Source organism: Rhipicephalus microplus, chromosome X (assembly GCF_043290135.1).
Source record: "Rhipicephalus microplus isolate Deutch F79 chromosome X, USDA_Rmic, whole genome shotgun sequence".
Lineage (NCBI taxonomy): Eukaryota > Metazoa > Arthropoda > Arachnida > Ixodida > Ixodidae > Rhipicephalus > Rhipicephalus microplus.
The window spans coordinates 475,551,505-475,577,277 of NC_134710.1; the positions used below are offsets into that span (position 1 = coordinate 475,551,505).

General features: G+C 47.3%; 1 protein-coding gene across 1 annotated transcript in view; it reads right to left on the bottom strand.

Annotated features, from left to right (window-relative positions):
- Positions 1 to 25,773, bottom strand: part of rempA (intraflagellar transport protein rempA) — a 95,109-nt gene that overhangs the window by 46,536 nt on the left and 22,800 nt on the right. The window contains exon 3 of the mRNA XM_037414268.2: positions 2,017 to 2,333. Coding sequence (XP_037270165.1) covers positions 2,017 to 2,333 — 317 coding nt within the window. The remainder of the gene's footprint in view (positions 1 to 2,016; positions 2,334 to 25,773) is intronic.

Here is a 25,773-nt window from a genome sequence, read left to right on the forward strand (position 1 = left end):
CGTCCCGGACAAGGGACTGCCACTGAGGCGCACAAAAACTTTCTAGTTTATTTCAAAATACAAAGTTTACCACCACCACCAGTATATTATAGGTACTATACTGTCGCTTATCAGCCGGAGACAGTCCGCACAGCCGCCCACTGCGCGAGCAACGTCACTGGGGAGGACGACGCATGTAGGCAATGACATTTCAGCTCCACTAATGGGAACCCTGGAGAGCGGCCAAGAATGTAGTCTGCTTTTAGTTTGTGGTGCATCATTATCATCATTTCCTGACCACCACGCCGCGCCTCTCGCACAGCTGATTCTAGCTCGAGCTGCGGGAGAGGAGAACGTGCTCACGCGCCTGGCGTGTCGGACGCTGGCAGCCGCCGTGGCTGTGCTTCAGGCCTGAAATGAACTGGCGAGATTGGCACGACCACGTAGGCCGTCTTCTACGTCGTCTAACGTCTCTCTTCTTGCCCACTACAAGTTTATGCGCGCCCGGAGGAAAGTGATTGACAATGTACGCAACAGAATTTTCGCGTTATTCATTTTGTGGCCAGACGGTCATACTTCTCATGCTCTTTTACCCTCCTATGCGAATTTCGTTTTATGCCAGGAATAAAGAGGTGATCACGAGAATAACCAGACGTAGGTAGCTAGCTAAACAGATAGATACTAACTATGCACAGTGTCACGGACGGCCATTTCTGGCGACCCCGCGTCACGACTATTAACGGGCGCCGTACTCCCCCACTGACCGTGGGAACGGCGGGCGCATGAAAGAGAGCCGAGAAGTGCAGAACGGGGTGCTCTTCTTCGAACGTTGCCGCCGACGTTTGATCCTTTGTAACTGTGGCGGCGTCTGCAGGGTCGTGGAAGGCCGCGATGTACCCCGAACAAGGATTAGACTACGGGATGCACCGGCTGAGAGCCAAACAGTCTGACCGTTCCCACGGGGAAAACCGTGGGAAAACCTCTGGTGGCCAAGTCGTATGACAACACCCCAACAGGTTGTCACTCTCGCTTGTTGAGGGCCCTCTCCTAATTAAAAAGGGGTGGGGTCAATATATTTTTTGGGGCAGAGTTTGCATCAATGAAACGCGCATGATTGGACCCATGTAGAAGTCTCTTGTCCCCAAGGAAGAGAGCGAGGAGACACGAGGAGGATTTAAGCGCAGAATTTTGCCCTGCTAGGCAGACTAGTCGCTGACCAACATGGTGTAGAAACAGATCAACAAGCATCTCTTCTAGAAGTTTTTAGTGTGGCTTTGTATCGGCTGGCCACCTAAACTTAGCCGTTCGTCTAGTTGTGACGCGATATTAACGTCTGCAACGTAGACATCGGGACTTCGCCTCGAGTTAGCTCAACCGGCCCGAGGTAACCTGCAAGCTTTAGCCTCCCGGAGCCACCAGCGTTGCAACACCGCCGACATCCCAGTCGTGCCAGAACTCTCTTCGACTTCTCGCATCCGATCGTCGGGGACGCAACGCTGCCGGTGATCACACATATGCCTTCACCTGTTTATATCTTCGAACTTTCTCCTCCGTAGTTCTATTGTTGTTAGTTTGTGTAGTTTGTAATAGTTCTCTCTCGTAAGCTGATTTATTGTTTTTTATATATTTTTTAGTCGTATCAAGTGTTGATGTATTTCGTTGGTTGTATTGAAGTGTTGTACTAGATCCCGTGTGCTGCAATATCACTAGAGTAAAGTTTGTATTGTTTTCTCACGTCTCTGATCTCTTCACTGTCTCTGCTTGCGTACGCAACGAACTAACCGGCTGTCATTCCTGTCGCCGACTTCGCGCTGGCGACGCAAGAGTGGCAGCTTGTAACACACAGAAACGCTTGAAGTGCCTGCAGTTCGCTAAAAAATCCTTCGCGTTTAAAAGAAACTCGAACCATTGTATTCTCTGCATAGGATAGAGCCAACCCGCAAAAGTTATGCATCAGCTGACTTCAGGATATCCTCTGCCTTCTATAATTAATCCACAAAAAGAACGCAATCCATGCTGAGAAACCGCTGCACGTACCGGTTGCGTCTTTGCCGCCGGTGATCCCTGAAGGCTAGGGAGACAAGGGAGTCCCTGAGCTCGTGGTAAAATGCCGTGGCAAAGGAGACACCTCCGTTGGCCGCCCTGGACGCTTTCCAGCCTATGCAGGTACCCACGGCGTCGATAGACACCAGTCGCGTGCCGGTGCCATTCCACAAGAGTCTGGCCACAGCGCGCTTGTGCTGAGTCTGCGGCTCGTGCAGAGACGCCCGGCGCTCGTCCCACACGCACACCTCGCCGTTGTCCCATCCTAGCGCCAGTAGCGGTGCCCAAGGGTGCCACGAGAGGGCGCTCACCTGCACATCGAGGGGTGCATTCATTTGGGGCATTCATTCATAAAAGTACAGACTGGCAAAGCGTCAAGCAGGGGTGCAAGGAACATTTATGGCTAAAAGGGAAAGCGGCAGGGCAAATGACACTCCTTGGTTTTGTGTACTTGTGGACGCGAGAAAAGACCAGAGAGGAAAACCAGGTAATGGTAGAGTGTATATCAAGTGACATTCAGGAGTTAGGAGGAGAGTGCGATATAATTATACTAGGAGATATGAATGCGCACATAGAAGATATAGATGGGTATACCGACCCGACAGGCAAAGTGATCATGGATATGTTTGAAAGGCTTGATTTGATCATTTGCAACAGTACCGAGAAGTGTGAAGGGCAAATAATATGGGAGGTAGGAAGACTGCAGTCGACGATAGATTACGCACTGATGTCACATAGGATGTATGATAAGCTCAGGAGAATGCACATAGATGAAGGTGGCTCGAGAAGTCTGGGTAGTGATCACAAACGTATCAAGCTAAGTTTTGGAAGAGCAGTGAAAGTGGGACAGAGATAAGATGAGCAACTACAGAAATATTTTCATTCAGAAAGGCAAAGTGAAATAGCCACTAAACAAATTTAGAAAGTAATCACTGAGGATAATAAAACAGTGTGAACATACACGAATATAATTATACTGTTTGAGCTAGAGCTTGCTAAGGCACGTGACAAGTCACCCCGGAAAAGAAGACACAAACACAAAAGTTGGTGGGATGAGGAAGTTAAGAGAGCCATAGCAAAACGCCAGGAAGCCTCTAGAGAACACAGACATGCTAAGCAGCGGGGGAACCGACAGATGATGTTGAAAGAAAATCGGAAATCTTTCTAAGCTGTAGAACGGATGCAACCGTTCTGATCAATGAAAATATTAGAAGAAAGGGAGCTCAGTGGCTGGCACAAGTACATAAAAAGAGAGAAAGGCAGCTGCGAAATTTTGGAACCACCTAAACTCCCTAAGAAATGAGACGAGCCTGCAGTAAAGGTTTATAACTACAGCTCAAGGTGTTAGGCTAGAAGGGTACAAAGCTATTGAATATATAAAAACAAGGGTGACAGAAAAATTTCAACAAAAAAGTGCTTTATGCACCACAATAGACAAGAATGAAGTGGCGCAATGGCTCCATTTTCACAACGAGATTGGGAAAGGGCTGAGAAGAGAGTTCCTAGTAGTACATCAATAGGCCCAGATGGCATTCCAAATATGCTGATAAAGACGTGAGGTCCGAAGTCTAAGCAGGCTTCTAGAGAGGCAGTGAGCAAAATAATAATTGATGGTGAAGTCCCCGATGGATGCAAACTTAGCAGGATGAGCATGATCTCTAAAGGAAAGGTGGACAAAGCTGACATAAACAACTACCGTCCTATAACAGTGACATCAGTGGTCTACAGGTTGGTGATGCAGATTATAAAGGAAAGACTGCAGGCATGGTTAGACGATGAGGGGGACTGCAGAATGGGTTTCGGAAACACGGGAGATTGGAAGACAATCTGTTCTCACTGACGCAGTGCATCGAAATAGCAGAAAAGGAACACAGGCCCCTGTGGCTAGCATTTTTGGATATCAAGGGAGCGTACAATAGCGTGGTTCAAGAGGAATTGTAGCGAATACTGGACACATCAGGCGTGAAAGATGGAGTCACTAATCTTTTAAAGGATATCTATAAATATCTATAAAGGTAACAAGGTAGGTCTAAAGTGGGAAAACAGGTATCCAAGCCCGCAGAGGTGAAACGGGCGCTTAGGCAGGGGTGTCTTCTGTCACCCTTATTATTCATGACTGGGATTCAACCTCTCTTTCGTCAGACAGGGAAAACTCATTGAACAGGCACTACGAGCATTGATGTACGCAGATGATATATGGCTAATGGCCGACAACAAGGAAGATTTGCAGGGATTGATGGACATCTGCAGTAATGAGGGAGATAGGTCATATTTCAAATTCAGTAAGAAAAAAATCGGCAGTCATGATTTTTAATGACAATGAAGGTAGTGAGCTTAGAATACAGGAGGTCACGCTAGAGATGACAGATAAACACATATATCTGGGCGTATGGATAAGCAATGGGGCCGAGTACCTAAGGAAACACGAATTATACGTTAGGACTAAAGGTAACAGGAATGCAGCGGTAATGAAAAACAGGGCACTTTGGAATTATAATAGGTATGATGTGAGACGAATATGGATAGGGGCCATGGTTCCTGGTCTGACGTTCGGCAATGCGGTCTTTTGAATGAGATCAGAAGTTCAAGCAAGACTAGAAATTAAGCAACGTGGAATAGGTAGGCGTGCCTTAGGAGCTCACGGGAATACACCAAATCAGGGAGTAAAGGTGATATGGGATGGACATCATTTGAGGGCAGGGAAGCTAGCAGCAAGATAAAATTTGAGAAGCGATTGAGAGAAATGGGGGAGGAGGGTTGGGCTAGGAAGGTATTCAGCTACTTGTACATGAAGAATGTCGATACAAAATCGAGGAAGCGAACCAGAAAAATGTCTGGTAAATACTTGGAAAACAGCAGGGGGCCAAACCAAAACAAATTATCGGTTAAGAAGAAGTTGAGGGAAGCTGAGACTGATATGTGGAGAATTGGCATGATTAAAAAGTGCGCACTCGAGATCTATCAAACTTGTAAGCAGGAAAGTGCCAAGGAAAAGATCTATGATAATACTCGGGGTAGTTCTCTACTGTTTGAGGCCAGGACGGGAATATTGCGAACCAAGACATATCGGGCCAAATACGAAGAGGTAGACACGGTATGCAGTGCGTGTGGAGAGAAAGAGGAAAGTGCCGAACACTTGTTAATATTCTGTAAAGGGCTTCACTCTATAGTTCAGGATGATGGCGCAGTGTTTTTCAAAGCACTGGGGTTTAGGGACAGAAAGGGCAAAATAGACTTTAAGTGGGTAGAATTAACTAGAAAGGAGTAATCTGATTGGTGCCTAAAGTCAAGGCACGAGTGAAAATTCAGCCCTTCACTGCAAAGTACCAGTCCTTAACTTCACTACTGAAAGAAAAAAGAAATATAGTTGTTGGTTCACGAAGTATTATGGCTAGGTGGCGTTAGCCGCCACACAATATTATGGGTACAGTCACATCAATCAATCAATCAATCAATCAATCAATCAATCAATCAATCAATCAATCAATCAATCAATCAATCAATCAATCAATCAATCAATCAATAAATCAATCAATCAATAAATCAATCAATCAATCAATCAATCACTTTCTGTTTGGACTGGCATGGTGGATTGACGTGTTTTGCGAGGGCTCCCGATCGACTGCACAGATAAGTGTTTCTGCATATTTTAGCTCGCTTTTGTAACTATTAAGGCAGCGGTGTGAACTTTTGGAGCACTGAATACATTGTATGGCTTTTTTGTGGGGAGGGGGGTCAGTCACCTGATATTTACTTGTTTGTGTGTGTTTTTTTTCCTGCCACCCCGTGGTGGTGGTGCATCTGCTCCGGACAAGCAAAATTTGGTAGTAATGCTTAGACGTTTTTGCTTAGGATAGGGTTCGTCGCACGCCACGTTTCGTAATTATCTGGTGTGACAATTGAGCAGGACAACTGGTGTCAAAAATATGGTTAAAAAGACTGTAAAATGTTAAGGATGCAAGTGAGTTTGAAAATGGAGGCTAGTTGTGACGCGAAAGTATAGGACGCTCATGCCAAGTGTAGGCAATTTTACGTCGAGAGAAAAATAGGAAAAATGATGGTTGCCCAGAATGAACTGCTTATGGGAATCGCTGAGCTGGAGACTGCGCGCGCGACAGAGCAAGAGAAAACGAGGGCAATGGGAGAAAGGCTGAAGTCCGCCGAAAAAGCACTATCCAAGGTGAACAAAGGAGTGGCCGATGTAGAGAATGGTAGGGCACCGGTATCAGGAACGGCAGAGATTAAAAAGAAAACAGGTCCGGAAAAAACAGGTTCAACCAATTTAATGGTCACAAGACCCAGCTTCAGCGAAGTAGTGGTGGGAATAGAATGGGACAATTCAGCCGGTGGTACAAGCGCAAGTAACCTCCAGGTGCGGAACACTCTAGCAGAAAAGTCGGAGCACGTAATAATATCCAGGGACTCGATTTTAAATTGGTGTGCAGTAGCAATCAAAGAGAGGGTTACAGGTGACAAGAAGGTTTCAGTAAAAACGTTCCCACGACATGAGCTGGAAGCAGTCATGAGGCAAGCGAGTGCAAAACTCACAACTAAAGCTGGTGAATGAATCCTCGTGAAAATTGCGGGCGGGGTAAAGGATTTCTTAAATGAAGAATCTGCAGGACTAGCGTCCACACTGGCCGATGCACGCCACTTATTTTTAGGTACATGTAGTGGCATGCACGATACCGGAGATACCAGTACATGACGGCAACCTGCAAAAAGTGGTTGTCGATGCAAAGTAAGAGGTATATGACAGATAAGTCGAGAGAATGTTTCGAAGTAGTCTAAATAAACAGAGGGGGGCATAGGTGGGGTGGTTTTTAACGAGACAAAATTCACTTCAATAGGAGGCTAGGTCATGATGTGGGGATGTGGGTTGGTGACTTGCAGGACGCGCGTTAGCTTTTTTGTGGGAGGGGGGGGGGGCACGAGTTGCCTTCGGGTCCAGGGTAGCTAGTAATGAGGTATACAAGCAGGGAGACTATTTGACAGGTAGTATAGACAGATATGGTTTCAAAGTGGCACCAATATCTAAGACAGATCGGGCGAGGATTAGTCGTAGGCGCAAGCGCTGAGCAAATTTAGACGGGGGGTATATTACCATGCAGGGCGGCAAGAATAGGTTGAAGTGAAAGCGATATAAGAACAGCTAAGGGAGGAGAAGCTGGTGGTATATGGGTTTGTAGAAACACGTCTTAGGGACATGGAACAACTACCTAGCGATCCGGAGTATGCATGAAAATATTTTATTAGTACAGAATGCAGCAAAAAGGGGGTGGTATTGGGGCATTTATTTATAAACGTACTAACTGGCTGTGGGTTAAGCAGGAGTGCAGGGAACATTTATGACTAAAAGGAAAAGTGGCAGGGCAGATGACGCTCCTGGGTTTTGTATACTTGAGGACAGTGGCAAGAGCCAAAGAAGAAAACCAAGAAACGGTGCAGTGCATATAAAATGACATAGAAGAATTAGGAGAAGAGGGTGAGGTAGTTAAATTAGGAGATATGAATTAAAACACTGAAGATATGGATGGATATATTGACCGAACAGGTAGAATGCTAATGGATATGTGTGAAAGGCATGATTTTTTCATTTGCAACAGTGCCGAGAAGTGCGAAGGGCAGATAACATGGGAGGTGGGAAGGCTGCAGAAGACCATAGATTACGCAACGATGTCACATAAGATGTATGATTGGCTAACGGTGATGAACATACATAAATATGAATCCTGAAGCTTGGGTAGTGATCAGAAACGTATCAAGGTGAGTTTTAGAAGAGCAATAAAAATGAGAAGAGGCATTATGAGCAACCACATGGTAATTTTTACTCAGAAAAGCGAATAAAAATAGCAATTAACAAGAATAAGAGAATAATCACCGAGGATACTAAAACAGACTGGACGTACCCAAATCTAACTTGATTGTTTGAGTTAGAGCTTGCTAAGGTACGAATTGAATCAACAGGGAAAACAAGACGCAAAAACAAGAGCTGGTGGAATGAGGAAGTTAAGATAGCCATAGTAAGACATTAGGAAGCCTCCAGAGAACAGATGTATGCTAAACAGAGGGGTGAACTGGAAGATGATGTCAAAAGATAATGGGATAACTTTTTTAAGTTTCAGAAGGGAAGCAAATCTGATCAATGAAAAGTGAAAAGAAAGGGGGCGGTAGGGATGGCGGAAGTAAACAAAAGCGATAGAAAGGCAGCTACAAAGTTTTGGAACCATCTCAATTCTCTGAGTAATAAGAAAAGCATAGAACAGAAGTTTATAACTACAGTTCAAGAGGTTCGACTAGAATGAGATGAGGCAGTGGAGTATAATGAACAATCATGGCAGAAAAATTTAAACACCAAGGAAGCGCTGCATGCACCATGGCAGATGAGGATGGACCATTTAGCGCAGTGGCTCCATTCAGACAATGAGAGTAGAAAAGGGCAGAGAAGAGGGTTCCAATAGCACATGAACAGGCCATGACGGCATCCCAATAGAGAAACTAGGACAAACTCTAAGCAAACATTAAGAAAGGGTTTAATCAATGGTGAAGCCTTCCAATGTGTGGAAACTAAGCAGGATGAGCATGGTTTATAAAGGAATAGGGAACAAAGCTGATATAAACAACTACCATCTTATAACAGTGAGATCAGTAGTTTACAGGCTGGTGATTCAGACAGTAGAGAAAAGACTACAGACATGGGTGTAGAGTGAGAGGTGCTGGGATAACTACAAAATGGGTTCCGCAAACAAAGGAAGTTGGAGAACGATATGTTTTCATTGATGCAGTGTATTGAAATCGCAGAAAAATTTGAACACCGGGGAGCCAATCTTTGTTCGCAGATGCGTGTGTACTACTATTGGCTATAATGTCAAAACAGAGCAATGTGCCTGCACCTGGTCGATCAGTCCAGACACCTGGGGATCAGATCATTTTCCGATTTGCCCGCACACCAATACTGTACCCTTCCCCAGAAGTCGCGTTTGCTCTACAGTCAATTCAGGCATATTTCGACGACTCAGTGTGACTTCTGCGGAGAGCGACTTCTGGCGGCATGTAATCGACATTCCTGAAGTGGCTACCAACGTGCAAAGAACCAAGCCCGGACGTCCCATTCCTGACCTTAAGCAGTGATAGTTGTAGGCCACACGAAGAACGGCCGAGCACCGCGCCATCTGCAGTTCTGCGGCAGAAGATTGGACAGCTTTCAGGCGGCTGGACACCGTCTGTAGACGCCCTGCACACCGACGATGGAAGCGAAGCTGGGATGGTGCCTGCAGTAACATCTCTAGCTCTCGACACAGTTCAACTGCGTGGCGGCTTCTGCGATTGCTGCAGCGCGGGCCAGCCATCCGTCAGGCAATACTGGCCGTGGCCATTTCTTTGGACCTCACAGAGCTCGCTCTGGCGGACCTCATGGCGAGTCAATTTGCAACTAGACCACCAGGGCTACCAGCAGAGGCCCGGCTCTTTGACAGATCAGTATGAAAACTCCATATACATTACCCTGCCTTTACCATTGAGAGAGTGGCAGCCCTGTGCAACGAACGATTCCTGCCCATAACTGACCATGTCTCTCAACCACTCGAAGAGGCGAAGCGCACCGGGAGCGGAAGGAAGTACGTTCCAGATGCTCCGCAACCTGGCAGACAGTGGTCAGATTCTGCTTCTTGACTACTTTGATGACATCTGGAACAGCGGACAGCTACCAGAGTCCTGGCTTACTGCCATCATCGTGCCGATACTAAAACCGCTTAAGCCAACGTTGACCCATACATCGTACAGGCCTGTTCCTTTTACCTGAGCCGCCTGCATGGTGATGAAGGCAACGGTCTTGGCCCACCTCGAGTGGATTGCTAGGGCCCTGAACTACTTTCACGAGCGGCAGACTATATTCCGGCGTTACCAATGCGCAGCTGGTTCGCTTAGTGACGTCGCCTAGGCACTGCAGAATGCAAGGTGCAGGAAAGAGGCGGCCATTTTAGTGGTTTTGGACGTGCAGAGTGCTTTTGATGGCTTACCCCACCTGGTAGTCATGTAGGCATTAGCAGCTTTGGGCGTCCACAGCCGCATGCTGTGCTTTGTGGAGGGCTTTCTGTTGGGATTCGTTCCGGCCAGCGCTACCCAGTCTAATGTTTCATATATGCTGATGACGTCGCCTTGTGGAATCGGGGCCCTACCAGGATTCCGCGAACTGTCCGACGTAACCTAAAAGTGCTCTGAATGCTGTAGTCGGCCATGCCGCGTCTGTAGGTTTGGTTGTCTCTCCGGACAAAGCGAAGGCACTTCTTGTGCACCCCAGATGAAGAACACGCTTCAGAGTGGCCTGTCTAACCATCGTGACTACCACAGTACCATGGGAAAGTGCGGTGACCTATCTCGGGCTTTGCATCTACCATCAGCTGTCCTGGGCCCCCGCAGTCAAGGAAGCCATATGCATGGTGAAGAGAACCCACAGGGCGGTGAAGGGCATCTTCCGCAGCGGCCGCGGCTGCTCACCATCCTGGGCTCTTCGTAGTTACACAGCAGCCGCAACATCACGGCTGCTATACGCATTTGCTGCGGTTTCACTTCCTCGACAGCTTTTAGAGCGCCCCGAGTTGCTGCATAGGGGCTTCTTTCGCTGTGTCCTTGGCCTGCTGCGGTCCTCTGAAATCGCAGCGATCCTGACAGAGGCGGGTGTCTGGCCTCTCTCCCTGCTCCTCAAGCAACGTAGGCTTCTACACATCCATCGGCTAGCCCATGCGCCTGATGGGTGCTGCCTACTTGCCCGTCTGCAAAGTCGACCAGGATCTCGGATGGGCGAGCTACTGCAGATCTATCGAGCTGCTGTGAGACCAGTGCCTCCAGCCGTTCCTTATCTCCCGCCAACAAAAAAAAAACACTGGCTATCAGCACTGGTATGGAAGGACTCTCCAAGCGTCGCTCACCCATTTGAGCACTTAAGCAGGTATCTGCATCCATGCTAGAAGAAGAGCTTGCTGGAAGGCTAATTGCGCACACGAACGGCTCCGTCATCCCTGACATAGTCTCCGCCACAGCTTCCTGCGTTATGCCAACACTTGTTTGGGCGGCCTCCAGCTGTCTGCCTTTTGCGGCCTGCTCTACCGCTGCTGAGACGGCCGGTCTCCAGTAGACTTCCTGGCAGCAAACCCCCCAACGTGCCCCGTGGCTGTCGCGTGCAACGCAAGAGCTGCGTTGCTCGCCTTGGCAAAGCCCGAAAAGGCAGGCTTTGCAAAGCAAGTGCTCGTCACCACACTGCATGCCCTCCTTGCCAGTGGAGTCGATGTTTCTTTGCACTGGGTCCCATCTCGTGTGGGAATCGAGAGAAACGAGCAGGTAGACACCCCGGCGAAAGAAGCACAGCACTTCGCCGTCTCTGTGTGCTGTACCATGGTCGCCTTAGATGTTTCGAGGCTCATATTGAGGAGGTTGTTGCTACGCTGCCACACTGACGATCGTGTAACAAGGACGGAACCACCAACTCGGCTGCCTCACCGGGGTCTCACCAGAAGGGAGAGGTCCCTGCTACTTCGCTTACGCATCGGCTGCTCCTGGCCCGAGGCCAGGTGTCATTGGCTTGGCAGAGCCTCGTTCCAGATGAAACCATCGAGCCTCCGTTGCGTGTTTGCCCAGCGCTTCGCACACAATGTGACGTCTTGCTCGCCCCACTCCGTTGCCATGATCCGCCTGGGGCTACACAGAGAAATCATCTCTTGCCTGCACGGCACCACACCCAGGACTTCAAGGCGATTCTTCGCTTCCTTGAGGACACTGGACTAGACAACTGGCTATTGAAGCCCCCCGCCTCGTTTTTGATCATGAACGCCAATTTTCTTTTTATTCTCTCTTCTCCACATCTTTAATGCCCTCATCCCACTCTTACAGACGCTGAGCCGTGCTCCAAAATAGGGCTCCAGAAGTTGCGTCTTTTCCTTTACCGAAGCTTTCTCTCTCTCTCTCTAATAGCGGAAAAAGAACACAGGCCCCTGTGGCTGGCATTTCTAGATATCGAGAGAGCTTGCAATAGTGTGATTCAAGAAGAATTGTGGGTAATACTGGATATACTAGATGGTGAAGATAAAATAGCTAATCTTCAAAGGATATCTATAAAAGTGACAAGTTAGTTAAAACTGGGAAGAACAGGTGCCCGAGCTTATAGCAATGCAACACGGGCTCTTACAGGAATGTCCCTTGTCATCTTTGTTATTGATGCTGTTTTTACAGGACTAGAAGCCAAACTAGAGGGGAGTCAACTCGGCTTCAGCCTCTCTTTTGCCAAGCAAGAAAAACAGGTTGAACAGTTATTGCCAGCATTGATGTATGCAGATGATATAGCATTTGTTACGTGCCGCTGAGGCCGTCGGATATACTGGATTCCGAGGCGGCCTAAGAAGGTCGTCCATGCTCTTTCAAGATCAGGAAGGGACTGCCAGACCTTTTTTTATTCCACGTTCTTCGAGCGGCCGCAAGCTCAGCGCCGATCTGCTTTGTTTTGCTCGCGCAGAGGCGGAAGACACGCACCGAGCGTTGTCTGCTATCGCTCGTCACATGCCCGGGTTTGGAAACTAGTCGTCCCGACTTCATACACAGAATACTAAGACAGACATAACTAAACTAGCTTAAACAGTCCTATCTGTATCATTTACAAAAGTCAACAAAACATTGTCTATGCACTTTCAGGCACACAAAACTATATACAAGCACCAACAACTATATACACTGCAGGGCATCCATGTGCACCTTAGTCCAAAACATTGGGTTACTCCATGTGAGCAATGGGGCTCAGATATGGTCTTAATTTTTCCACATGCACAACGTCACTTCCCATGTTGTCCGTGAGTTTGATCTCGTAGTTCACGAGAGACAGTTTGTTCACTATCCTGTGAGGTCCGGTGTACGATGTAGTTGTTTTCACTCCGGAAGTTGGAGCCTTCAGGAGCACCAATTGTCCTCTTTCAAACACAACGTCTTTGTGGTGGTTGTCAAAGTGCCGCTTCTGCTTTTCTTGAGCCAGTCGGATGTGCGTAGCTGCGAGTTCTCGGACTTTTTGTAGTCGTTCTTGCATTACCGTGAAACAGTTTGATACTTCTTTGAGCTCTTCAAGCTCGCGGCGGCTGTATACAACATCTAATGGCAGCACCTGATCCCTACCGTAGACCAGGTAGAAGGGAGATTGGCAAACCGTGTCTTAGTACCCGGTGTTGTAACAAAATACTCTATAATGAAGGACATTGGCCCATTTTTCTCCCCACGCGGTAGTCATGAAAATCATCTGTTTGATTGTCTTACTTGCTCTTTCGCACAAGTCGTTTGGTGCGGGGTGATATGCGGTAGTGGCAGCATGTCTGATGCCCCGATGCTTGAGGTATGCTTCAGTAGAGCGCGCCATCATTTGAGTACCGTGGTCTGTGATAATTGTGGCTGCGCCTCCGTGCTTTAAGATGATCCGTCACTCGAGAAACTTCTGGACAGTTGCGGCCTTTATGTTCCAGAGTGGTTTTGCCTGCACGAACTTCGTGAGGTAATCAATGGCTACAATGATGTACTTGTAACCTCTTGAAGTTTTAAATGGCCCTATGATGTCCATCCCATCTGTGCGAAATGAGCTCTGGATTAATATTGGCTGTAATAGACCATAAGGCACCGATATCGACGTCTTTGTCTTCTGACAAAGGTCACAGTGACACACGTACCGTCTAACATCTGCATAGAGTTTCGGCCAGTAATATTTACACCTAAGGGCATCGAATGTTTGCCTGATGCCCATGTGGCCACTATCGTCCTTCATGCATTTCACGGAGTGCCTCAGCTTGTCGTTGTGCAGGAAGGCAGAGGAGAAATTGACTGCTGACTGGCCCTTGGTCTCTTTTGTACAACACGTCGTTATGCGCGATAAACTTCTTTTGCACGCGTTTCTGTTGCTTTTTCGTGCCCAGCACACCCATAAGCATGTCCAGGACTTTAGCGCAAAATGCATCCTGACGCTGCTCCCCACTCATGTCACAGAATCGCAGTGATGAATATGATACTGCAAAAATTGGTTCAGCATCATCAACAATGGGGGGATTTCTGGAAAGACAACCTGGTGCGATGTGCAGAATTGCTGATTTATAGATGACATCAAAGTCAAATTCCTGCAGAATCAGTGACCAACGAAGAAGGCGTAGGTTTCCTTCCTTGTAGCGCAAGACCGAGCACAGTGCATGGTGGTCGCTGAAAACTTGAAATTTTCGGCCTATCAGGTATGGTCGTAGCTCTTCCAATGCACATTTTACTGCAAGAGCTTCCAGTTCTGTCAAAGAATAATTAATTAAACTCTGCGCCTTTGAGAGACCGACTCAAGTATAGCACTGGACAGTATAGTCGCTCTTCATCTTCTTGCAGCAATAGACCCCGCAAGCCGAGCCGAGATGCATCTGTGTGTACTTGGAAACCGAATTATGTTTATTCGGAGAATAGCATAAGGACAAGTGGCTGGCACAACGTGTGCTTTAATGTCTCAAATGCCACTTGATGATCTTCTTCCCAAGAAAAAGTAGCGTTTTTCTTTAGGAGTGATCAAAGAGGTGTTGTGTTAACGTTGTAATTCGGAATAAACTTCCTGAAGTACGATGTGAGCCCAATGAATGATTGTAGTTCCTGTACATATCGAGGAGGCTAGAAAGCCTGAACCACTGCCAGTTTGGATGGGTCAGGAGATACACCGTCTTTTGTGTCAACGTGCCCAAGGTAATTGGTGGCAGTACAAAAAAAAAGAAACACTTCTGTGGCTTGAACTCCAAGGCTGCTATTTCGAACCTTGTAAATATGTTCTGAAGGTGCGAAACGTGTTCTTCAAATGTCCGGCTGAAGACTACGCAGTCATCCATATACACAAGGGCATTGTCGTGTTTAATACCGTCAATGATTGTATCCACGGCTCGCTGACAGGTGAATGGGGCACCTTTAAGGCCAAATGGCATCCGGAGGAATTCGTAAAGACCCCACGGCGTGACGAAGGCAGCCTTTGTATGTTATCTGGATGCATGGAAATCTGATGAAATTCAGACACGAAGTTCATAACAGAAAAGTACTTGCTTCCGGGGAGTGCCTGCAGCGCATCTTCAATTCTTGGGTAAGGGTACACAATGTCCTCAGTGACGGCGTTGAGACGTCGATAATCAACGCAAATTCGCGTCGTCCCGTGTTTCTTTGCTATAAGGACAAGGGGTGACGCTCAGGGACTCCGAGAAGGTCACTCTACATTGGCATCAATGAGGTCCTTGATCATACTTTTGACGAGATCACGCTGTGCTGGTGACAATCTGCGAGAACATTGCAATATTGGCTTTGCGTTTCCAGTTGGTAAGCAATGTCGCTCAACGGTGCACGAGCCTGCATCTGTACTTGACTGTGCAAAGCAAACCAAATATTGCACCAGCAAATTCCTCACGACCTGCAGCTCACTGGAAAATAACGTTGTTCTAATGTTAAAGCTGACGTTTCCTATTGCGATTGATCGGTGCTGTGGATCGACGACCGCATGACCTGGTGGCGCATCAAGGTCCACAGGAGAAGGAAGGCATGAAATTTGGAGGATCTCTTGGCAGTCCTCTCCAAAAAGTTCAATATCCTCAATTCTGCTTTCTTGTTCAATGAGGCCAATTGTCATCTAATAAGGAAGCAAGACGGCTTGAGAAGAGCAGTTCGCGATCAAACCTTTCGTTGTATTTTCCGATTCAGCTGTTACAATGGGCTCCACTATGACTGAATAGCGGTCGTACAAGAGCTTTGTCCAGGTAATGACCATTACATGATTTTCAACTTCCGTCACGCGATGCCAGGCCACAGGAACTAACTTCTGCAATAAATCTGTCAGTGGTTACTTCCTAACCAATTAGACCTTGCGTAGCCTTTGGGGTACCGATACCACGAAGCTCTCCGAGCCCAAGTCGATAACGGCTCTTGAAGCCCGCAAGAAGTCATCGCCTAGCAGTATTTCTTCGTTAGGTAACTTGAAAACAAAGTTATGCTGCAGTGTTTGGTCGTCCACTGTCACCACAGCCCTGACGACCTAAGTTTTATAGCTGATGACCGCTTTCTCCTAACAAACTTAGGGACGAAGTCCTTATGCTTCATTCGAGTTTGTCAAATATTGGTGCCAAAACCAAGCTTTTGGCAGCTCCAGAATCCAAGATGCCTTTAATCGTTTGTTCGCTGATGACGACAGGAACAGAAAAAGTACCCGCTTCGGAGACAAATGACACTTGATTACTGGTGACTGCTCGCGGGCATCGGCGTCACCAGCTGTTCGTTTTCACGTTGTTGTGAGCTCGAAGATTCGAAATCTTCCTGCCAATTCGAAAATTCTGCAGTTAGGGGTAGACGACACTGCGTGACTACATGGCCACTTCTGGAGCAGTTCAAGCACAGTTTGCGAACTCACAAAGCATTTCCTTGTGACCTGTCAAAAACACGTGTTGCAGAATGAGTCGATTGCCGCGACGGGGATGGCTTCGCCTTCGTATCCTCTTTCACCTTTTTCTCAGCTACTTCATCATCTGAGGAACCGCTAAACTCCATGCTGTCCGCGCGTTTACGATGGCTCATAGGCTTCCAAGGCGAACGCTTTGCCATAACACCGCATTCGGCGGATGGCGTTGTGGATGGCGTTTCGCGTTGTTCCACAGCCCAAATTTGAATGCTTTTTTCTGAATCCCTGATCTGATCGAAGCGCGGAAAAGAGCTTATCATATCGTCTAACCGCCTAAATGTTTTATCAAAAAAGTGCTTCTTTGACTTGGCTGAAAGAGTAGCCATGATAACTTAGCACTTTTCCTGTCGTAATCCCGGATAGTTTCACTGCTCTATCAAGTCGAGCTTTCGGTATGCGAAGTCTGTACATGACACGCCTACGCGTTGCGTTGCGGCGAACATTCGCTGCTTAGATGTTATATCGCAGTCCATCTTATAACGTCAGCGGAATGCCGCCTTCATGTCAGCCCAAGTACTGATACTAGCCACCTTCGTGTGGTGACGCATCCATGTAAAGTCTTTAGCTGGGAGCCTTGAAATAATGAATGGTATGGTGACCTCATCGGGAACGCAGGAGGTTCTTAACGAATAGTCAACTTGGTGAAACCTCACGATTAGATCTTTCCCGAGATGTGGTAAGGAGCTCGCCGAGAAACTTGAAAGTTGGTCGCGAGCGTATTCACTGTTAGACATGCACACGGGAGTATCGCTTTTGGCTTGTCTTTGTTGCTTTCTCGAGCCGCGCTCGAGATTCATTGACGCACTGCTCTCTTCTGCAGTCGTGCTTGATTCGGCGTCAGAATTTTTATGCGTTTTTAACTCCAGACACTCGATGCGTTCTACTAGTGGAGCAAGTAAGTTACACAAGAGGTCGTGGCTTGCCTTCATCTGCGAGTCAAGAGGCGGCTTTGGTGAGTCGTCGTCTTTGGCGGCGTCGTGGTCATTGAGAATCATCAGTTTCAGTTCCTCCTATTCGCTCCAGAGTTGACCCACCTCGGTCCTTAGGACATCGGCTTCAACCCGGGCGGCGTCATCCAGCTGCTGGAACACGTCGACAAAACACAGGGCCGTCGCCATCTTGAGATCACGGAGCCGACGCTGTCCGAACGTCATTGGTTGAGCCAAAGGAGCACGTAGGGAGTGACGTCCCCGCATAGAAGATGTAAACGTTTTCTTAGTTCACCTCGAGCCGTTGGACGCCGATTGTGACGTGCCGTTGTGGCCGTCGCATATACTGGGTTCCGAGGCGGCCTAAGAAGGACGTCCACACTCTTTCAAGATCAGGAAGGGACTGCCAGACCCTTTTTTTATTCCACGTTCCCCGAGTGTCCGAGAGCTCGGCGCCAATCTACTTTGTTTTCCTCGCGTGAAGGCTCGAGACATGCACCGAGCGTCGTCTGCTATCGCGCGTCACAGTATTAATAGCCGATAACAAGGGAGATCTGCAGGGATTTATTGACATCTGCGGTAATGAGTGAGACAAGTCAAATTTGAAGTGTCATTAGGAAAAAATTGGCCATCATGATTTTTAATGACAACAAAGGCAGTCAGCAGAAGATACAGGAAGTCACGCTAGAAATAGTGGATAAATCCAAATATTTGGGTGTGTGGATCAATAACGGGGTTCAGTACCTAAGGGATCACAAAAGATACGTAATGTCTAAGGGTAACATGAATGCAGCCGTAATGAAAAATAGGGTCCTGTGAAACTGCAGTAGGTATGACGTTGTGGGAGGGATTCGGAAATGTGTCATGGTCCCGGATTCGACGTTCGGTAAAGCGGTCTTGTGCGTGAGATCAAGAGGTTCAAACAAGATTGGAAAATAAACAATGTGGCATAGGTCGACTTGTTTTGGGAGAAAACTGGAAGACCTCTAATCAGGCGGTACAAGGTGACATAGGATGGACATAGTTCGAGTCCAGGGAAGCTAGCAGCAAGATTAAATTTGAGGAGCGGTTGAGAAAAATGGAAGAGAAGCGTTAGGTTAGGAAAGTTTTCAACTAGTTGTATATGATGAATGTTGATGCTAAATAGAAGAAGCGAACTCAAAAATTGTCAATCACGTACTTAGACAACAGCAGAATACCCAGCCTAAAGGAAACATCGGTTAAGAAGAAGGCGAAGGAAACAGAGAGAGACATGTGGGAGACTGGAATGCTTACGAAATATTCACTAGGGAATTACCTAACTTTCAAGCAGGAAATTGGAAAAGAAAAAAAAAATCTGCGGTGATTTTCGGGGTAGTTTGCTGCTGTGCGAGACCAGAGCGAGAGTTTTGCGGACCAAGACGTACTGAGCCAAATACGAAGGCACAGACACGTTATATAGCTCGTGTGGAGAGGAGGAGGAAACGGCTGAATATTTCATAACGTTCTCTAAAAGGCTCCACCCTATAGTCCAAGATAATGGCGCGCAATTTTTTGAAGCATTGAGGTTTAGGGACAGTGAAGGTAAAGTAGACTCCAAAAGGGTAGAAATAACCAGGAGGAGGCTAACTGATTAGTGACTATAATCAAGGCACCAGTGAAATTCAACATTCAACTCATAGTTATAGCAACTAACTTTATGGACAGATGGCGTGAGCCGCCGCCCGATCTCAAGGGCACGGCCGCATGTACCCATCCATCAATTTCCTTCCTCGAGGCCAAGGCATTGGTTGATGCCCGCCCGTGGTTTTAGGTTTAATGGAAGGTTGCTGTGGGATGTCCGTGTTAGTCACGTATGCTTAGCTGCCTCACGCGTTGTTGGCTTTTATACTGTAACAATGATGTATTTAATGCAAAAATTCAAACTGTCACATTTCATATCTCTGTTTAGTTCACAGCTTAATTATTGCTAGCTAGTTCGAAGCACTACAACCCTCCGAAATTTAGAAATGGTTTATCTTGAGCAAAATAATGTTTTACGTCTTCTTTACGTTTTACCTGCAGAGTATATCTTCTGCACAGCTCTTCCCAAATGCTGCTACTAAAAAGGTATTCACTTTGTATTAATTACGCCTACTTCCCAGATATAAATATGACAGAAAAACTATAGATCGATGTTTGACAAAACTGCAGAAGTAGCCGAACGCCTTGGCGTGTAGTTAATGCAGTTAACCTTTTGCAGTTAATGCAGTTTGCAGTTCACCCTTTGCATTTATTGGAAGATTTTGAATTTCTCACGAACAAAAATACGGTACCCAAATATTAAAAATTACTTTACCCTTTGTATTAAATGTTTTATCCGAAATGATCTTGACTTGATGTATGTTGTTGGCCTGATCTTCTAACGTGTTTGTTGTGAAGCCGATATCTGCAATTTGAAACATTAAGTGGTATTCATGAGGTAATCTGACTGCTCATTTTCTTTCGAATGATGATGATTATCGTTGTAATGATTATTCTTATTTTGTATTTGATTATTTTTGCGCCAAGTATGTGTGCTGCGACTGCGCGAAGCTGGACTGTCACAGGCTTGAAATGCTAGTCGAGGTCTGCTGACATTTTTCTTCTTTTGCCCTCTGCTCTGTGAAGTAATATATGAAACGAAATTTCTAAAGCTTTCTCCCCCGATGCCGCGTTTGTTAGTTCCCTGTCGCAGCATTAGGATCTCGCGAAAAAACTCTTTTTCTACCGGGAATCGCTCGGAACACTGTTTCGAAGTAAATGACTATTTTCTTCTCTTGTGTGTAGCTTTCTTCATTGCTGTTTTACAAGACATTGGGCCTCAGACAGCCCCACGTGATTTGGAAATAAGTAAAAAATCTCTGACGGGGCCTGGAGCGCATTCGTCTAATACCTGAAGTTATGTTGCCGGCATAGCAATCAGCTTCATCTTGTGCGGTCGTCATCTGTCGTATTTTGTGGAACGTTTGGTTGTGTTTTTTTGGCATTAAGCCCACTTTCACAAGATCATTGGGCATGCTTCGCTTCAAGGAAGTTCGATTCAAGAAACCAACAGATAACCTAGGTTACCAAGAACATTTTGCATTTATACTAACCAGTCCTCTTAATGGCCTTACTAGCATTTACCACCTTCGTGAAATTAGAGATCGTAAAATATTCCAGGCTACCTTCACTTTTACTCCTATCTTATTCCGTCCACACAAAAAGATAATTCATCAATATTACAAAGGTGTTTATGGTGGAATACCGCGGGAACCACATGAATTTGATAAAACTTTAGAATCGCGCTTTAATTTGCAGTCAGTACCAAATAACTGCTCTCACTTCAAAGATACACTTAACAGCCTTCCAGATAGGTATTTACCTACCTGCATCGTTCCGTCAAACTGACATCAGCCTTGGTAAAATAAATTTTCTCAATAAATTCAATGACGAAAAATTCGGCAGATCCCACGTACCTTGGGAATCGATGTTATGAGAAGCATGCGCATGGAGATTGACTGCGTTGTCTTATTTTTAATGAGTGAAACGTCACGAAGTGGTGCAAAAGATATGTATAAGTGTACGCACAGAAATACGTTAAACAGCCGCACTTGTATTGAATAACCAGTGCCTTGCAGTTGCGTAACATTGCTAATATTCATCTTTCTGTTGGCAAACAGCCGGTATTTGATCCCGCGACTTGCCGGTCAGCAGCCGAGTGCCTCAGTCACTATACTATTGCGTAGGGGCTTGGTATAGAGGGCATATACATATATTTATGCTCGAAAAGCTGATAGCAAGCACTGATGCTCGTAAGAATAGTAGCTGTGGATGCTGCTACATGTATCAACTTCAGCGAATGACGCAGAACTACAACTGACGTGAACCCCACAAAACAGCTGGATTATAGGAGTGCATATGTAATGTTTAAAAAACAGGAGAGCTTGCAGTGGAGTAATAATTGATGTTCCACGAACATTACGGTCTCTTTGAAAAATACTTTCGATACCTGGCGTGGCTTCCTGATAGAATACTTGATTTTCACGCAGAATGCTGGGGTTTAATTTTTGATGGGATCCTGACATTTATATTTGGGATTTATATAGTCAAAGCTGCCGATGTCAGCCTTTCTTAACGCTCACGCGTTAAAATTACCCATGTGTGTTCTCGACGTTCCGGGGCAGATATCAAGTATCAGTCGCTTGTGGCACACACCTGTTTAATTTTTTTATATCTTAAATGTGCCGCTTCACGCCATGGCGCCACAACTAACCAGCATCGCTGCAGCCGCCAAAGCGCTTTCCTGCGCGGTGCGTGCGTACGTTGACTCGTTTTTGTGCCATTTAAAGGTTAGCGTTCATGAAGATATTTGTTCAAGACTCGAGAGCGTTAGGGTACGACAGGTACAGCACCATTCACATAATAGTGTACTGCTGCGTTCCATTCTGCAAGTCGAGCAGCCGGCGGTCAACTGGGATATCGTTTCACGAACTTCCCATCACTTAGATTCGACAGCGCCGATTCTAAAAGCTCGTGGAATAGAACAGGGACAATTCAAAGTGATTTATCCAGTTAGAACGCATGGTATAGACTGATACTCGCGTATCTAAAAATAACATTATTGCCTTTGCAGAAATGGAGCGCGATAAAAGCTGTTGTCACTTAATGCGCTGTATTTTGCTGCTCCATAGATAAAAGCTCGGTGACATCGCCGGTGAGACACACACGGAAACGCCAGTAGCGCTCGAACAGTGATGCAACGAACTGCTGCAGGTGCGAGAAATCACTGTAACAACATTGCGGTAATCTACCGGTTTTATCGCGCGATTCCACCGATCGTGAGACATTCGCCAGACGATAGCACAACCAGTTCCTTCTATTGTTATCAGTGAACAGTATCATTGAAGGACGCTATGCAGGGCATGAAAACTTACACGGGTCATCGCATGCGTTTTTACTACCATATGCGTCATTATTGCGTCGCAGAAACACACTGATTTCAGGTTGCAACTCGTTACAAGATTGCTGTTTTGCCCACGGACGAATTATTTCAGCACCTTATAGACAGTGGTTCGGTGGGGCGCACTGCACAAAACAAACTGGTGGTGTGTCGTATATTGCTCGCGTTCGCCTGCGCTTAGACCAGGACACAAACCGCTTACGCAGATTGAGTTCTTGTAATGAACATCCTGGAGCCAACCACTATGGTGCTTCTCACAGCTAGAATGTTGCTTCGATTCGTTAACTCTGTGAGTTGCTCGATCGGCGCGCTATAACTAATATAAAAAATTGCAGAAACGCGCTCGCATGAGTGCACCACTACGGCAGCGCGTCGTCTGCTACGCAGGTAAGTCGTGGTGGCACCTCGTGGTATCTCCGGTCCCTACGCACCAATTTTGGGGCCCACACGCCTTCATAGGAGTGGCGCTGATGAGCAGGTCGTAAGTTTATAAAGCAAGTCGTGGTTTGACCACGTACGTGATAGGAGCGTGACATTATTGATGTCATTACCAGCGAATCGTATTTATCAAATCCTCTAACCCTTCCATATTATCTTGTTCACCCAAGTCAAGGGATGATCACGAGAGTACCCTGCCGAAGGCGGCTATTTAGATAGACAGATAGATAGAACGTAGACAGACGCTTAAAGTACCTGCAGTACGCAAAGAAATGCTTCGCATTGAAAAGAAATATTGGTTTCGATCGACAAAAATCAAAGCGAAACCAGGCGCATGGGACAGATGCTGTTAAGCAGAACGCGCATACTTGAGCGCCATTCGCACAACTTAGCACTCCTGTCTCATTGACCGCTCGCACGAGGGCAGGAAGCTATCCGTGTTCTTGTTCCATTAAAAGAGCGTACGTTTCAGACGTGCCGTCTCTCGTTTCTGCACGACAGCCTGGTCTCAGACAGACCTCGAGGTTCACCACATGGAGCCGGAATACAACGGAATCTTTGAAAGGATGCCAACCTCAACGACCCAAGGTGTCGCGCGGGGACCCCTGAACATTTACCCAAGACTTCCCGGCTGCCACCTAAACCGTGGAACGGCTACTCCGACGACGTATGTGCTTCCACTCTTGCGTCGTGCGTCAAAAAATGTTGGTAGCAGATACAAAGTTGATGTTCTTTTCAGCGTTGGCCACTAGTTGCGGCAATGCGCCTAGCTGTGTAAAACAAATAGAGGAAATTATTACAAAAGAAAAAAAGCGCGATAAAACACAAGAGCAAATTCATTGAGTGTCGAACTAATGCAGGCTCCGCCGCGGTGGTCTAGTGGCTAAGGTACTCGGCTGCTGATCCGCAGGTCGCGGAATTAAATCCCGGCTGCTACGGCTGCATTTCCGATGGAGGCGGAAACGTTGTAGGCCCGCGTGCTCAGATTTGGGTGCACGTTAAAGACCCCAGGTGGTCGAAATTTCCGGAGCCCTCCACTACGGCATCTTTCATAATCATTTGGTGCTTTTGGGACGTTAAACCCCACACATCAACCAATTGCAACAAGGTTAACTTTGGGCGTCGGTGCGTCAATAAAATAATCCAGAAGAATGCGCGTGATGTAAACAATGGCACAGGTTCTCATTTGGCCACTCATTGTAGAAGTGGTTGTAATTTTCATTTCGATAAGACGGAAGTCTTGCATTGCCAGAGAGGCCGACGGTTACGAGAAATCATTGAAGCTTTTTATACGTCACGTGAAGGTGATAATTGTATCAGCTGCAGCCTTCTCTAACACTATCAGGAGCAGAAGTTTCATATTGCTGCGTGCATAGCTGCATTTAGCGGCGAGATAGCGACGACAACGAAGAACGCGGATTCGCTCGAGAGGCGCAGCGCAGCAGAGTGAAGAAGAGGACAATCTTAGCGGCTTTCTCTGAGAGCGTCTCTACAAGTCCTACTGTCCGTGTTTTTAAATAAACCCCCCTGTCATTTATAACCCGCGACACTGGTGGAGGAGCTGGGTACTACCACCCCATGATCAGCACCCCTGTGAGAAGCCCCGAGTCCAGCCCTACGAGACAGCCACGCGTGGAGACGCCTGTGCACCGCTCAAGCCGTCGCCTTCAAGGTCTTGAACCAGAATTTGGCCTTTTAAAGGGAGCAACACTTCCGACAACCACCCCTACTCAAGAAATGGCAAGGAGTCCTGCACAGGTGACGGTCCAGAATATGCGCATTCCTGAACCATTTCATGGCCGGCCGAACAAAGATGCACAAGACTGGCTTGAGCAGTTCGAACGGGTAGCTAAATCGAACTACTGGAGTCTCGATGGAAAGCTATTCCACGTATACTTCGCCCTTGAAGACGGCGCGAAGACATGGTTTATAAACCGAGAGGCAACATTGACGACATGGGAGGAGTTTTGTCGTCGGTTTCTTGACACCTTCGGTAACGCGGACCGACGCGAAAACGCACAACGCCTTCTTGAAGGACGCACCCAACAGCTGCATGAAAGCGTCGCCATGTTTGCTGAGGATATGGTGCGCCTGTGCCACCGCGCGGACCCCAACATGCCCGAGGCTCGAAAGCTAACCCATCTCATGAGGGGCGTCAAAGAGCAGCTATTTGTTGGTCTTGTGCGCAATCCACCGACAACAGTGGACGAGTTCATCAGGGAGGCCACCGCAATAGAGCGTGCGCTACAGCAACGGTACCGACAGTCTCATCGCCCGGCCACCGGCGCAGCTGCAGGCGCCGCCGCACTTACCGCAAACGACGAGTTTGCTCTACGCCACCTGATTAGACAGATCGTGCGTGAGGAGATCGCGAAGGAGAACGCGAAATACACATTGCAGTCACAGGCGCCCCCGCAGCAGGAGTCCACGGTAGCCTCCGTCGCTGAAATAGTTCGCCATGAACTTCGACAAGCGTTTGCCTCTCCTCAGCAATATTCTGCTCCACCGCACCGTCCAAACTCGTATACCTATGCAGATGCTGTGCGTCGTCCATTGGCTCCAGAAGTATCGTACCAGCCGAACGGATACAGCTATGCAGACGCTATTCGTCGACCCACGCCCATGCCAGCGCCGCAGTACCTCGAACCGTATCCTGTGGCAGCCTGGGCTCAGCAGGATTCTGTCAGGCGACCCTATATGCGGAAGACCGACATATGGCGCACTGCGGATCGTCGACCACTCTGCTACAACTGTGGAGAGCCAGGGCACATTTGCCGTTTTTGCCCACATCGCCGAGCTGAATACCGCGGTAGTGCACCTACAGCTACGCGCCGACAGTTCGACGAAAGCCATGCCCCCATCGACGACGACCAGGCTGGCAGGCGGGAAGGCTCTTCTACCTTCCGGACGCGGTCACCATCACCGGCTCGCTTTGGTTCACCAAGCCGCCGTAGTTTTGCTGACGCCGT